Below are 13359 nucleotides of genomic sequence, written 5' to 3' on the forward strand. Positions count from 1 at the left end.
AAACGTTCATCTTTTGGCTTCCTAGAATTGCACAAAAATGCTGGAGAGCATCTTTCTACCCTGCCTCCTAAGGCCTTATTTTGCTCCATCCCTTCTGGCAAAAAAAAAAAGGCTAAAAAGAAAGATTCCATGAAATTTGATGTTCACAGTTGTTGCATATAAACAGATTAAGTTTGCAGACAAATTGAGATTCCAATTGGCTATGGTAAAATGGAGAAAACAGACAAGTAAAACCCAGCTGTACCTCATGGTGCATGGCAATACTGTAAGAACAAGTCACGGCAGAACTGTGGGATTGTGCAAGCGGAGAAGCCTGCTGAGAGGAGCAGAAAGGGGTCAGTGCAATGAGGGTGTGGTGGTGAAGCCCCCAAAGCGTGGATGACTTTTCTCTGAACGTCCTCTTGAGGTAAAGACATCAGCATGGATTAGCTTGTTCTGGAGTGATAACAGGTGAGAGAAAAGGAGTCGGCAGAAGGGTTTGGCACTGCCTGTCTGAGAGGATGGGAGTGGAAGTGGATCTGGAAATGGAATAATTGGGATTCATGGGAAATTGTCAGTTGATGTCGAGCTGTGGATGAAGTGCAGCTGCTTCTGTGGCGCTGTGATGGAGTAGCACTAGCTTGTAGTTCCCAGTATAGTGTGTTTGTATGTCTTGTAGTGAGATTGTGTCTGTTTCTGTGGTGTCGGTACGTTGCCGTTCCTCGTGTAGCTCATTCATCAATGAGAACAAAGGAGACAAAGAATGGAAGTTAACAGATTATCAACCTTTGTGTCCATTTTGTAGCAGTGTTGTTTTCCAAAACAAAACAAAACCACAGTTGTGCCACAGACTACACCCTGCTAATTATGATGGGACCTGATATCCATATATAAACATATAGACATCCATCAACGCAATGCCAGGTACCTGGACTGCGTGTACAAATATCACGATACATTTCTACACCTTCTTTGTTCACGATCCAGATGTCTAGCAGCAATCTATTAGGCGCTTAAACAGCCTTATCTCCCTTGATTTGAGCAGTACTAATCCCAATGCTTCTGGTAGAAATGACATTGTATGAAATTATAGACTATGAAGGGTCCCCAGGTTGCACCGGAAGGGAAAAGGTGTGCAGCTCTGCATTCATGCATTAACTGCTTTTCAACACATTTACTTTGCTGCTTATAAAAATCTATCATCCTTAAAGAGGCAAAGCAATTGTAAAAAGATTTGCACTGCCCAGTGTGCATGTAACAGTCTATCTGCCTTTATGATGTATTTAATCTCTTCTTAGTAATTCCAACAGTTATCACATAATCCCAGAGCCCAAGTTTCCTGAAACTTGGCTTTGCATGGGCTACATGTTTGTTGAAAAATTGCATGGGTTAGTTAATCATTTTCTTGCCCTAATTTTGCAGACATAAGGTGTTGTCAGTATATACATAACTATGTGATTCCAATTAATAGTAGTCAGAAGTAGAACAAATGATCTTTTAGCAAATCATTGTTCATTGGAAAACGTAAGTGTGAAGTGAATAGTGAAAAATTCAAACCTTACCTTCTTGGTAACTTTTGCTGCTCTGATTCAGCTTCCAGTTTCATGAATCCCAAGACCAACGATATTTCTATCTAAATGTGTAATCGTATGACTGTAAGGAGAGGCATATTAAGATCAGTGATTATTGCAAACAGAAGAGTGTTGCCATGTTGTGTCTGTTTTCACCAGATCAACTTTGCATGATTTTGGCTGATTTTGAATTCATAAAAAGAAGAAGCACACATTTTTTTTTAAATTACACTTGAATTAACTAGGTACATTGGTTCTTGTTTGCCATATTCCTAAAGAAGCCTGATCAGATAAAAGAATGCAGAAATTCCTGATGAAAGTAATTTTTCCTTTATTGGATGAGAAAACTAAACCGATGATTTACAAATGATTGTGTAAAACTGGCAAATCCCATTGCAAGCAGTTTTTTCCAAATTATTTGTGAAACTGAATTTTGGCCTTGTGCAACACAAGATGTCTACAGACACGTTAAGGCATAAGATGACATCGGTAAGGCAGATAATGTTCTCTTGGTCACTTTATGTGTACCTTTAAGAAGGCTGGAAATGTCTTTTCCTCAGGTACAAAACAGATGTGCACAAGTCAATAAGTGAATCAAGTAAAGACGGAATGGATGGGGCCCAGAAAGTATATGTAGGGTGACTTTTATTTTTCAGCAGAGTATGGTCCTGCAGGTGGTCTGTGGGATACTTCCATCTGCCTTATCTTCTTTTTCCCTAGAGGAGGAGAGGAGCATCTGTTCCAGTGACAAATACTTTTTGAATAACCAAAAGTGTCCCAGCAAAGGCTGCCGCAGCCGAACAGCAACAGCAGCTGGTTTCGCTCTCGGGAAGCGGGAGGAGTGCTCGGGGAGAGGAGATGGGTGCCGGGGCTGATGCTGGAGGGGAAATGGCAACGCAGCGTGCAAGAGCGGTCCCACGACCTGCGTTACGTCCTTGCAGCTGCTGAGGTTGGAGCACGCTGGACGTCAGCCAGCAGAGAATTTGGGATTACGCTTTGAAGCCTGAAGCGATCCCTTCTTTAAGTGCATCTTTACTCTGGGAAGTAGGAGTTTGGTGCCGTAGTGTTTTCTGTGGCCATACATATGAAGAGGATGGTGTCTGGCCGAGCATCACCTTTGTACAGACAAATCAATTTTAGCTCCAATGTGAGAGGCACAAAATGAAGGGTATAGAAAGTTCTGATCAGGAATATAAGAAGTGCCACAAGATTAATTAACATAGTATAAATAATGAGGTCTGACACTGCCTTCTTGGGTCTTTATTTTTGAATTAAGTAGCTTTCAGAAGTAAAGTGGATGGGATGCCCAACTTAATGAGAACACGAAATTGAAATTATTAAGATTAAAATAGTGTTGGACTTGAAAAGGGAGATAGTTAAGCATTTTGGTCAGATCTCAGGCTCACACAGCTTATCACTGTGACATTAGTGAAGTAATTATTTTGAGTAGAAATCACAGAAAGAAGTCGACTTGTGCAGAGAGCTGTCCTGTATCTGAAGAAAGGGACCTTATATGCTTAGGTGGTTTAAAAAATGCTATCCCATTAACTGCCTAATCAGAAGTGTTGCAAATAATAAATAATTAGGTTCAATATATGTGCATTAGATGCATCTTCTGCAGAGATATTAAAATTTCATAGCTTTGATTATCATAAAGAAATACACCACCAAGTATGTAACGCTGTAAACAGGAGCTCATCTGGCAAACATCATTGATGGTGCACTGTCTCAGCTACTCGAGTGCAAACCCAGAGCAGAGGCCTGAAGGGAATATCCAACATGTAACATCAGCATCCCAGCTTTAGTTTTCAGATGGAGCCACACAGGAAATTCCCACACATATTTAGGGCATTGCTATTTATTTGCACACTGTGCTTTGGCTTTAACTATTGATAACCGTGAGTTGTGCAGATGTCTGTCCTGCAGTTCTTTTCTTTTTTCCTTTTTTATACACCACGGAGACACGTTTTCTGCTAAACCTATCCCTTTGTCCTGCTGATCAGCTCAGGGATTCCCATGTTTTACCTGTACAGAATGTATCGATACAGGAGCTTCAGGCTCAGCTTGAGCAGGAGACGAGACTTCACCGAGAGGAGCAAGAAAAGTTTACAGAAAGGATCATCCAGGTAAATACAAAACCTGCCTGCTGGGAGAGACGCGTGACCATGACGTGTGGCGTGGACCTTGTTTGTCAGGACCATGGGAACTTGTGTCCTGATGGCTGTGCCTGTTTGAGCTCATCTGAGTAAATGAAGAGTCTGGAAGTTGGGGAAATGTAAACTCAAGCCTGTTTTGCCACTTTGAATCTGGCTTCTCTGCTTGGTGGAGAGAAGTTGTGTCGTCCCCTGTGCAGGGGAAGTCAAGGTAGAGACGTGAAATACTGCATGGGGAATTATTTCAGCCCCTTCAGCTCTCTGTGAGCTGGGGAAGGGTGCGTTTGATCTCTGGGAGCACAGTTTGGCTCTATGCCTTATTCTGACCCCTCCTATCCCAAAGAAAAACCAACAGTCTGAAGTCAGAGGAGTTGTTACGTGCTCATAACTGAGACACAAATCAGGACTTTTTTATATTTCTGAGTACCCCATGTTTCCAACCCTCTTATTCATAACTGGTGAATAAATCATATTTTGTTACATGGACTCCCCCTGCTCTTTTGAAGGCTGGAACAGATTAGTCAATCGTTTTGCGATCTCTAGCTCCTAGAGCGAAAAAAATCTGTTGCTAATATTTGCAGGCTGTTTGGCTCTTAACTGAAGTTTTCTTTTTAAATTTACTTCATAGACTAAATTCAGCATAATTGTTGCATAGTGTAAAGCATTTTTCCTTGTTCCAGCTAATCTCATTATGCCCAAGTGGTATCTCCGTTTTTTTCGTAAGTAGCTTTAATTTCCAGTTGATCTCCATAGGAGCTTTCTCATGGAGGCTTTTGAAGGCAACCAGTAAATTGATTTCCTTCCTAGTTGCCTTGGCCATGAAAGCTTTTTGGAAGCTATGCCTGCCTCTTAAAGTTCTTTTCTTTTGCAATAGCTATCCATTGAAAAAGCATAATACTCTATGAAGCTACCTCCACCAGGGTCTTCTGCAAGAATTTGTGACCATGGGGACTTAGATCATAACAGATTGTAAAAACAATGAAAAATGCAGCAAAATCAAAGCTAGCTATTCATGTTGACAGCCAGTAGAAATAGAAGAATAAAAGCATCGTTTGGATTCTTCATTTTTTCCAGACTATGCCCATCCTGTTGATATTGTTCCTTTTTTATCATCTTCCAGGATTTCTGGTGGAAATGACTCAGATCTTTGCTGTATTTAACCATAACTTCATTTGGTGGAAGAACCTGCATCAACACAAAGTCTATTTGTTTCTTCCTGTAAAAATTAAATTTAAAATAAGCCCCTTTTTCACTACTTAATTTTTAGCAATGTTTAATGACAACAAATTGATGTGTGCTAGCAGTGTACAATCTCCATGAGTGTTATTAGGAGTTGCATGTATGTTTTTTGGGCCATTACAGCTAATTTTGTTCCAGACTACTTTTAAGCTGCATTTTAAACCCATTAAAGCTAGCAACTACAGTAAATCATTTTAATTTAATCAGGAACTTTTTAAGCATAGTAGCATAGATGCTGAAAATTTGCATTATGCCAAAATACATCATTTAAAGGGCAGGGAAGTCCATAGTAGACCATCTAGTATGGACCAGTAGCCTGTATCAGAAGCATCTGAATGTTGCCATAAAAATTAAGCATATATTTCTTAGCAGTATTAATTGCTAGGGGGTCCATGCTCCTGAAGAAGAATCTCTGAAGTATTCTTCATTCCTGTGTGAATGTTGTTTGTTGCAGGGTATGTTCTTCTGGTTTAAATTGTTGTGGTCATTGGTGTACTGTGGCTTTCAGAGATTTCATCTATGGAGCTGGTCAGCAAAGGGAGAGGCCGTTGTTCCACAGAATGGAAAATAGTAGAAACTGGCATCTGTAACCAGTAGCTCTGTACTCATTTTCCATCTGCCTTTTCTTGATCAATGTGAACCACAGCTTGGTTGAAGTGGAAACACTCTCTCATCCATGCAGAAAATGAGATGTTGTACAACTAACTTGTACAAGTGCTATTGGGCGCAGGTCATGCTGTGGTTTGATTTTGACGTATTGAGGGAGAAGTCACGTTTAAAGAATAATGTTTCAGGTGGCCTTGTGTTGAAACAGATGTAATTATACATGTGCTCCAAAGAATGAGCTTTTCTTGGTGCTTCTAGTACTGGAACTGAGACATGTTGAATGCTGAGTTGCAGCCTATTCCTGTGTCTTCAGTTCCTGCATGTGTCCCTGATCTAGTCATATCAGAACGAGAAACTGTTTACTGTGAGTTGTACAGATGCCTCCAAGTATGAACTGTGAGAGGTGAGGGACCAGTAGTTGCATCTGAGATAGTGGCTGTGGTTCCTTCAGAAGCCTTGCCTTCCAGAAGCAGAGGGAGACGTAGCCACAGAGGAAAGGATGAGCCTGTGGCTGGGGAGGGAAGAGGGAAGGATAATATTCCAGGTTGTCTGAAGGGCAGCTGTGGTACCACCAGGCAGGAATGGCTGCAAATGTGTTTAGCGGGTGTGGTATGTGCAGCAGTGTGGGGTGGTGGCTGTGCTGGGAACATACTGTAGGGATACAATCAAGAGAGCAAGGAAAATATGAGTGGTATAAAATGTTTAAGCAGCAGCAGAGGTCTTGTGCGTCTTTAAAGTAAATGTCCACTTCCACAGCAGGTTACTTGGATATGGTTATCTAAGCAAAGCTTATTGACTGCTGTCCTCTAATTTCCTCAACAGTCATAACTGCTGAGGAACTTACTGAGCCAAACTCAATAGCTCCTCACTACTGATGAAAATTAGAGATTTCAGGTTGTCTCACTCCACAAAGCACGAGTCCTGGAAACTGTCCCAGGACACCACCCCATTGACATGGTGTCTGTCGTTCCATTAAAGCTGGAGGAGGAGCATATGCAGACCCTGCGGAGGAAAGACTTGGAAGTGCAGAGCTTGACTTTGCAGAACAAACTGGAAGAGAAGACCTGGAGCCAGGAGAAAAGTCTGCTGCAGCAAGAACTCAGGCATTTCAAGCAGGACACCTTTCTCCTGTATGTCAAACTGAAGTGGCTGCTGAAACATTGGCGGCAAGGCAAGCGGATGGAGGAGGAAGGGGAGGACATGTTAGAGGTAACGCTCCCACCTTATTAAGCCAGTGAAGTTGCAAGTGGTGGGGTACTGGGATGTCCCTTCTTTAAGCGTAGACTTTAAATATAATGTGGCATCAGCAACTTTATAATTACGCATAGATTTAAAGGGGATTCAAATTAAACATGAAGCCTTTTCTTAAGTTGGCTTGTGCTAAAGTATATTCTGCATGATATGTTACAGATCCCCCATCTTTAAATCTAAACCCTTAACTAGTACAAACATCTGGTCCTGAAAAACTCTGTCATAGTAAATGAAAATTTAATTAGGTCTCAAAGAGATGACTCCTGAATAATTTTTGGAAAGAAAAAAAATGTTAGTGAGCTGATGGAGTCAAGTCTGTTTAGATGGGTTGAGTGCTGTCATTTTTCTCATCATGTGCACAGTGTGTTCCTTACAAAACCTTCAGCAATACAGATGGAGGGAAGCTCTGTTTTCATGTTGGCAGGAGACTTATACAGCTTCTTGTGGGAACTTACAGTGAATCATTCTTGTTTGTTCCTCGTCTCCATACACACGTCTATCACCGTCAGCAGCAGTACGCCAGGAGTCATCATGGTGATTTTCCAAGTAGCGACTAAATTAAGATCAGGAATTTCAGAAGTACATAACAACCTGGAATCCCCAAGCTGACACATCTCAGCAGGGATGTGATTGCCAGCCAACATGCACTGTGAAGAAAGGTGCTGCTAAATTGTGTTGAGTTGCACATCCAGAGTTATCATTTGCTTTGGAAATCTTACCTAAAGAAAAAATAAGTTTAAAAAAAAGTGTTTGCCCATTCTGACATTTTATACAAAATTCTTGAGAATAATAGATTTATTTTGCAGGTTCATGCAATTCTGAAACCATTTGCTAAGGCAACTAAGTAATTTTTCTCAGTATTTCTGATACTTATGTGCCCGGTGTTTTCCAGTTTGCTGCATTTGGCAGTACAAGTAACCTTTCAGGTCTGGTAGGAGTATGCTTAAGTTGAATACTCCAGTGTTTTGTATTCTTAGATAAAAGGGTGGATGAACATCTTTACCTTCATCTGCAGTGGTAATATGAGTCAGAAACAAGAGATGAGTAGCTATTTAGAAATAATTTGCTTCTACTTTACTTCAACAGTACTAATTTGCTTCTATGTAAACTAGCTCATCTTCTAATATCAAAATAGCTTTCATTTTTTCACTGTTTGGATTTTTTGACTGGTTAATTTATAATCAATCCACCTCCAGTCATTACTGGAGTCATATGTTTTGCTAACAGGTAATAAAGTGCTAGATTTGGATACTTCCTGATCTCCATATCTTCATCAGACAAGACACCAGTGTCTTGTACAGCTTTTCATTAATGCAGGATGGATTATATCCATCGTGCTCCATTACACCCATCTTCTCAGCTGCATAGATCTCCTATATTGCAGGCCTGCATAGTGTTGTATACACGTATGCAACATATCATATATCACCCAAAGACCATTTCCTGTAGCCTACAGAACAGAAGTCAATATATCCCACCACAGAGATGCAGGGGAAGATAGATGCTTGCCTTAGCCTTTTGATAGCTTTCTGTCACCCGTGGTAAATGGCAAAAGAGTCTTGATGTGTCCTATCTATCTCCTGCATTTTAGATCGAGCACCCTGAGGCCCTCCCAGACTTTGGCATTCAGTCTGAGCAGAAGGCGGAGGACGCAGAGCGAGAAGAGGAGGAAGAGGATGTTGTGTTTGCACTGACAGATTTCTCCCAGTGTCCCACCACAGAAAGCACTGATCGTGGACCACAGCTGCAGACTGCAGAATTACTGCAGCAGCAGAAGCAGGTACTATACTATTTGTATAGCATGCTTATACTATTTGTATATCATGCCTATACTATTTGTATATCATGCCTTGGAAGTGGAAACTGTGGATTTTCCAAGGGAGTTCATTTTCTTCTGCTGCTGTGTTAAATCACCTAGAATCATACTTGTGAAAATACTTATAGCTACACAGCAATTACAGTGGATTTCATCCATTATATTTATATTTAATCAGGAGCCACGTGATTACTGTTCTCCTGTTGGCAGATGCTATCAGTGAAAAATCCTATTTCCTCTTGTGGCTGTTTGCCCAGAAATATCTATCAGTATGTGATGGTTTGCAGAATTTACATGCTCCTCTTGCCTGAGCACATCTATTGTATTCTACTGTCAAGCTTTTAGCAAGAGGTGATTTTATTTCCTTTAAATAATTTAAGAAACTAGCACATGTATTTAATGTTTCCCTTAGAGATGATGGGAAAACAATGCAACAATTCCTTCCTGTCAGTGGGTTTGTTTTTAAATGCCTAAAAGCAAATCATGCTGACTTTTCCCTGACATCTCCTGTGCCCTGCCTGTGTGTCAGAGCACTGCCATATATCCTAGCTTTTTCCTTTGTGCATTTAATATACCAGCAGTCCTAACAATAATAATAGCAAACATTCAAAGGGGACAGACTTAAGGCTTCCAACAGTCCTTCAGGAGCATCTTCTTACATTTTTAACATGGGAAACGTTCAGATGAGAGCATCCTGTTACATGGAATTATTTGCAATCGTAAGTAGAATGGAGCAAGAATTCTGTGTAAAACACAAATTCAGTGAAAAAGGTCTTGAAGATTTATGCCTTATGCCCCATCTCTAACCGGGCCCTTGACTGGGGAGCCCGCACCACAGCACGAGCTCTCAGACAAGTATGTGCTCTCTATGACCGCGTTACTTTGCTGGACTCGCTGCAGGATCTGGGGGTTGTGTGTGTCTTTGCATTTCAGTTCTTCGCCTTGAATTCCCCAGACTCTCACAACTGTGTACAACCTGTTTGCTTATTATCTATATGTTCTAATAGATACGCAGCGGGCAACGATAAGTCTCTATCCTATAATAAGGTTAGGCTGGTGCTGGGAGATGCACAGGCTGTCTTGCAACCTACCTCTCTAGTACAAGATGTAACTTCAGTTAGAATTTCTGTTTGGATAAAAATAGTAGAGGTCTGTGATCTCTATGCTACTTCATATTCTGCTTTAAGTTTATATACTCTTTTGCTTTCCTCTTTCATAGTGCTAGCTGACAACTCCATTCTCTAGTTATTATTTTCTGTGAAGTGTGCTACCAAGGTAGTATTTATTTGATCAGTTTGGCATTTGGAAATGTGCTACCTTGCCAGTCACCCCCAGACCCATCACTGTCATCCTCTCAGCAAGCTCTTCTCTGGTAGAGGCTGAAGGCGGCCATGGAAGAGATGCTCCTGAGCACGTCATTTAACTGCATTCCATCTGTAGACTGATTTAATCTAGAATGAGTAAAATAAATATTCACTACAAACTCTGTCATGTACTAACTTTCCATATAGATCTCTTAAAATGACCAAGAACACTCAAATAAATTATGTCCTCTTTGATATAACCATTGCTTAGGCATTAATCTCAATTAAGGTGGCAGAAATGGGAAGTAGGATTGCTTACAATTCATTTTTATATACATTGCATGATGTTCTAATGCAGCGGTTCCAGGTAATTTTGCTTAAAGAAATGATCCATAGGAACAGACCCCATCTCAGTACCCCTCTTGATAGTGAATAGTGCATGATATCCAAATGGACTTGTGAAGGTAAAATAGGTTTCTTGCCTTCCAACCAGGAAAAAAGTGTTATTTCAACACTGCAAGAATGAGTGAGTTTGCTAAATAGTTCTCATTTTAAGCACTATGACTTGTTTTGCCTGCTCACACTAGTGAATCTTGTAACAAGCACTGTGTTTATTGACACGCATGTAAAAGGGGTTTTCAGTGCTATGGGGCTTGTATTTGTCAGTGGCAAGAAAGGATTATGATTTTTCTCTGGCACAGAAATAGGAAGCCCAAGTGTAGGTTAATTCTGATGCTGTCGTAGATTTGGGGCATTAGAAGTGTCTTTTGGAGGACTGTGACAGAGGAGTAGCTGCCTGCACACCTCCTGCACCCTTGAGGCTCTGCCAGAGCCTTGCTCTGCCCTCACACACCTTCGTGTCAGTTGGGCCTGAATTGTCCAACTCATGATGGTGGATGGCTTGGCCCTGCGAACCTCCTGAGTGCAGGACCTTTACTGTGCTCACCAACCTCACAGACCCCTGGTCTCATAAACATCACCTCCACTTAATTCATGTATGATCCCAAAACACATTAACTAAGTAAAAATAGAGCAACAAAACACTTCGCCTGCGTTGTCTCAGCTCTAAAAGCTCTGAGAGAATCAGTAGACCCAGAGCACATCCTTCTGAAGGGCTGAGTCTCAGCAGTGCTCACCTCCCAGTATACCACTGACTAGTCAGGCTGCGCTGAAAAACACCCAGGGTTTGGGGGTCTTCTCCAGGTTCCTTAAGCCTGCAGCTGGAAAAAGCACTGTTTATATGGGGAATTCTGGGTGAGCGGTGAAGCTGGAAGTCTCCGAGGTTTGCAGCTGCCCAGGGGAGCCCTAAGTTACTGGTTCTGCCTGGCAAGCTCCAAGATGAAATGCATCAGCACTTGTTTCACATTAGGAAGGGAATTTTGCAATAGTCTAGGAGTGGCTGAGATAACTAGGTCAGAAAAAAGAAAGTACTTACAGTAACTTGAAGTAACCCATATTTATTTTTAACATTTAATGTTAATATTTAATGGCTTGTATCTTCAGCCTGCGCTCTTGCTGCTGACTTTCTCACCCTGCCTGGAAAGTGGAATTGTTTTGAGACAAATGATAAACCCTGAGACCTTAATTTCAACAAGCAGCCTTTAATTTTATATTGTTATGATTTGAGATACTCGACTTGGTGGAAAGTACACGTCTCGCTTGTCTGGGATTTTTATGTGGCCAGTGTGTGGAGTAGGATGAAGGCACAGCAGAGGGGCAAGGGGAGAAAAAAGGTTAGTTGATGAGAGGCAGAGTAGATGGAGAGTCTGAAAAGTCTGAAAAAAATTCATCTTTCTGTCCATGGCGTTGTCCCTTGGCTGGTAGCTGGGGCACACTGCAGAAAGGGTCGGGCAAGGAACTGGCAAGGTTCAAGAACCAAGCAGAAAGTCTGGTCACGGGCAGGAGACAAGCAGGCAAGTTGGGCTGGTGGCACAGTAGCAGAGGACTTGCTGTAAGTCAGCATTTCTATGTGTGTGGTAAGAGATCAGGGAGAACAGCCTGTGGAAAAAGGAAGAGCTTTGGTTCAGTTGAGTAGAATGGCTGAGATCCCTTTCGGGTGGTGTAAGATCAGGAGAGTAAGAAGAAAAGAGTTTACATACCTGTGGTCCAATGGAAAAAGCATTAAAAACCAATACGCTGGTGGTGGTGCTGGGGGTGTGTGTCAAGAAAATCCCCAATTAGATCTTTTTTTTTTGCTCATACAACATTTGTTTTCAAAGCTTAGTCAAGAGAAAAGCCCAAAGGAGTAGTAATTAAGACCTAAATATACTAAAATGATTTGTACCAAGATCCAGCTGCACTTTTGCCTAGATCTGTGATTAAACAGAGAAAATGCACAGTTCTCATTCTCTGTTTAGGCTGCTGACCTTGTGTTTTTAATTGACCGCTCTACTAAACTGCTTGTAATACCAGACTGTGGCTAAATTCTTAAGTGAAATTCTCAGAGAAAAAAGAATTGTGATTAAAAGCAGAACCAAGCTTCAAACAACTGCTCTGGTCCCAAACTTTTCTAGAGCTGGATGCTCCCATCTCTGGGGTTGACTCAACTTAGTAAAGACTCCAAAGTCCTGGAATTTAATTGAGGATTACTATATTAAGTTTTTACTTACTGTCAGCTGTTGTTTCCTTTACCTATAAATCCTGAGCTGTGGATACAAGAAGACTTTAAACTGCTTCTATAATTCTCTTGCCTTAGATCAGTTGTCAATCAGTCAGATTCCTCCAGGCACGAAATTTTGGTAATGGGTAAGGTACTAAAGAGCCATCTCCTTGCACGGGAGACTGTCCAGGGAATCACAGCCATGCCATGTTTCGTCTGCCTGTACAACATCCCTGGGAGGAAGGGCAAGACCATAACAATCCTTGTTATGTTTCTATGGGACTTACTCTTATGCAGAAGCTGTTTGGCAGTTTTACCAACAGAAATCTAAAGCATGTCTAGATGTAAATGTTGTATTTCAGAGCACATTGTCTCAAAAGTACTTTGTTCTCCAAAAACACTCCAGTTTGGCGAAACAGAAAAAATAATCTCACAGACCTCTCCAACTTCAGACTGTAAATACAAAGTCACACAAAAGAGACTTCTCTGCAGGAATTAGAAGTATGTGACCAAAATTGGATTTATATTGGCAAGTTAATTAAAATCCCAGCAAGCCCAGGGGGCACCTGGGGTACTTGTCTCATAACAGCGACATTGATGTAATGCCTCTAGAAATAAGACATGCCCTCATCCCAGTAGGCTAAAAACCTGCAATGAGGCTCTTTTGGCTCCTCTCTGTACTAGTCCATCACTCCTTTCTTTGCAAACCTAATTTTACAGGACTCTAAAGCTATCAAACGTATGCACAGGAATGAGGGATGTAGCTTGCTTTAGTGTTATTTGGTTTTATTTTTCTTCTGCCACATTTCCCTCATGGAGCCTTTAGACTACTTTGCCAGAG

The 13359-nt window shown here is 41.3% G+C and overlaps 1 protein-coding gene across 2 annotated transcripts in view; it reads left to right on the forward strand.

Moving 5' to 3' along the window:
* Window positions 1-13359, forward strand: part of MTCL1 (microtubule crosslinking factor 1) — a 110811-nt gene that overhangs the window by 70322 nt on the left and 27130 nt on the right. Inside the window, exons 7-9 of one of the 2 annotated variants that reach the window (XM_082325154.1) lie at window positions 3584-3676; window positions 6527-6757; window positions 8391-8579. In XM_082325154.1, the coding sequence (XP_082181280.1) occupies window positions 3584-3676; window positions 6527-6757; window positions 8391-8579 (513 nt within the window). Of the gene's footprint in view, window positions 1-3553; window positions 3677-6526; window positions 6758-8390; window positions 8580-13359 lie in introns of both variants that reach the window. The other variant, XM_082325155.1, reaches the window with a different exon arrangement.

Source organism: Platalea leucorodia (assembly GCF_965183815.1).
Source record: "Platalea leucorodia genome assembly, chromosome: 1".
Lineage (NCBI taxonomy): Eukaryota > Metazoa > Chordata > Aves > Pelecaniformes > Threskiornithidae > Platalea > Platalea leucorodia.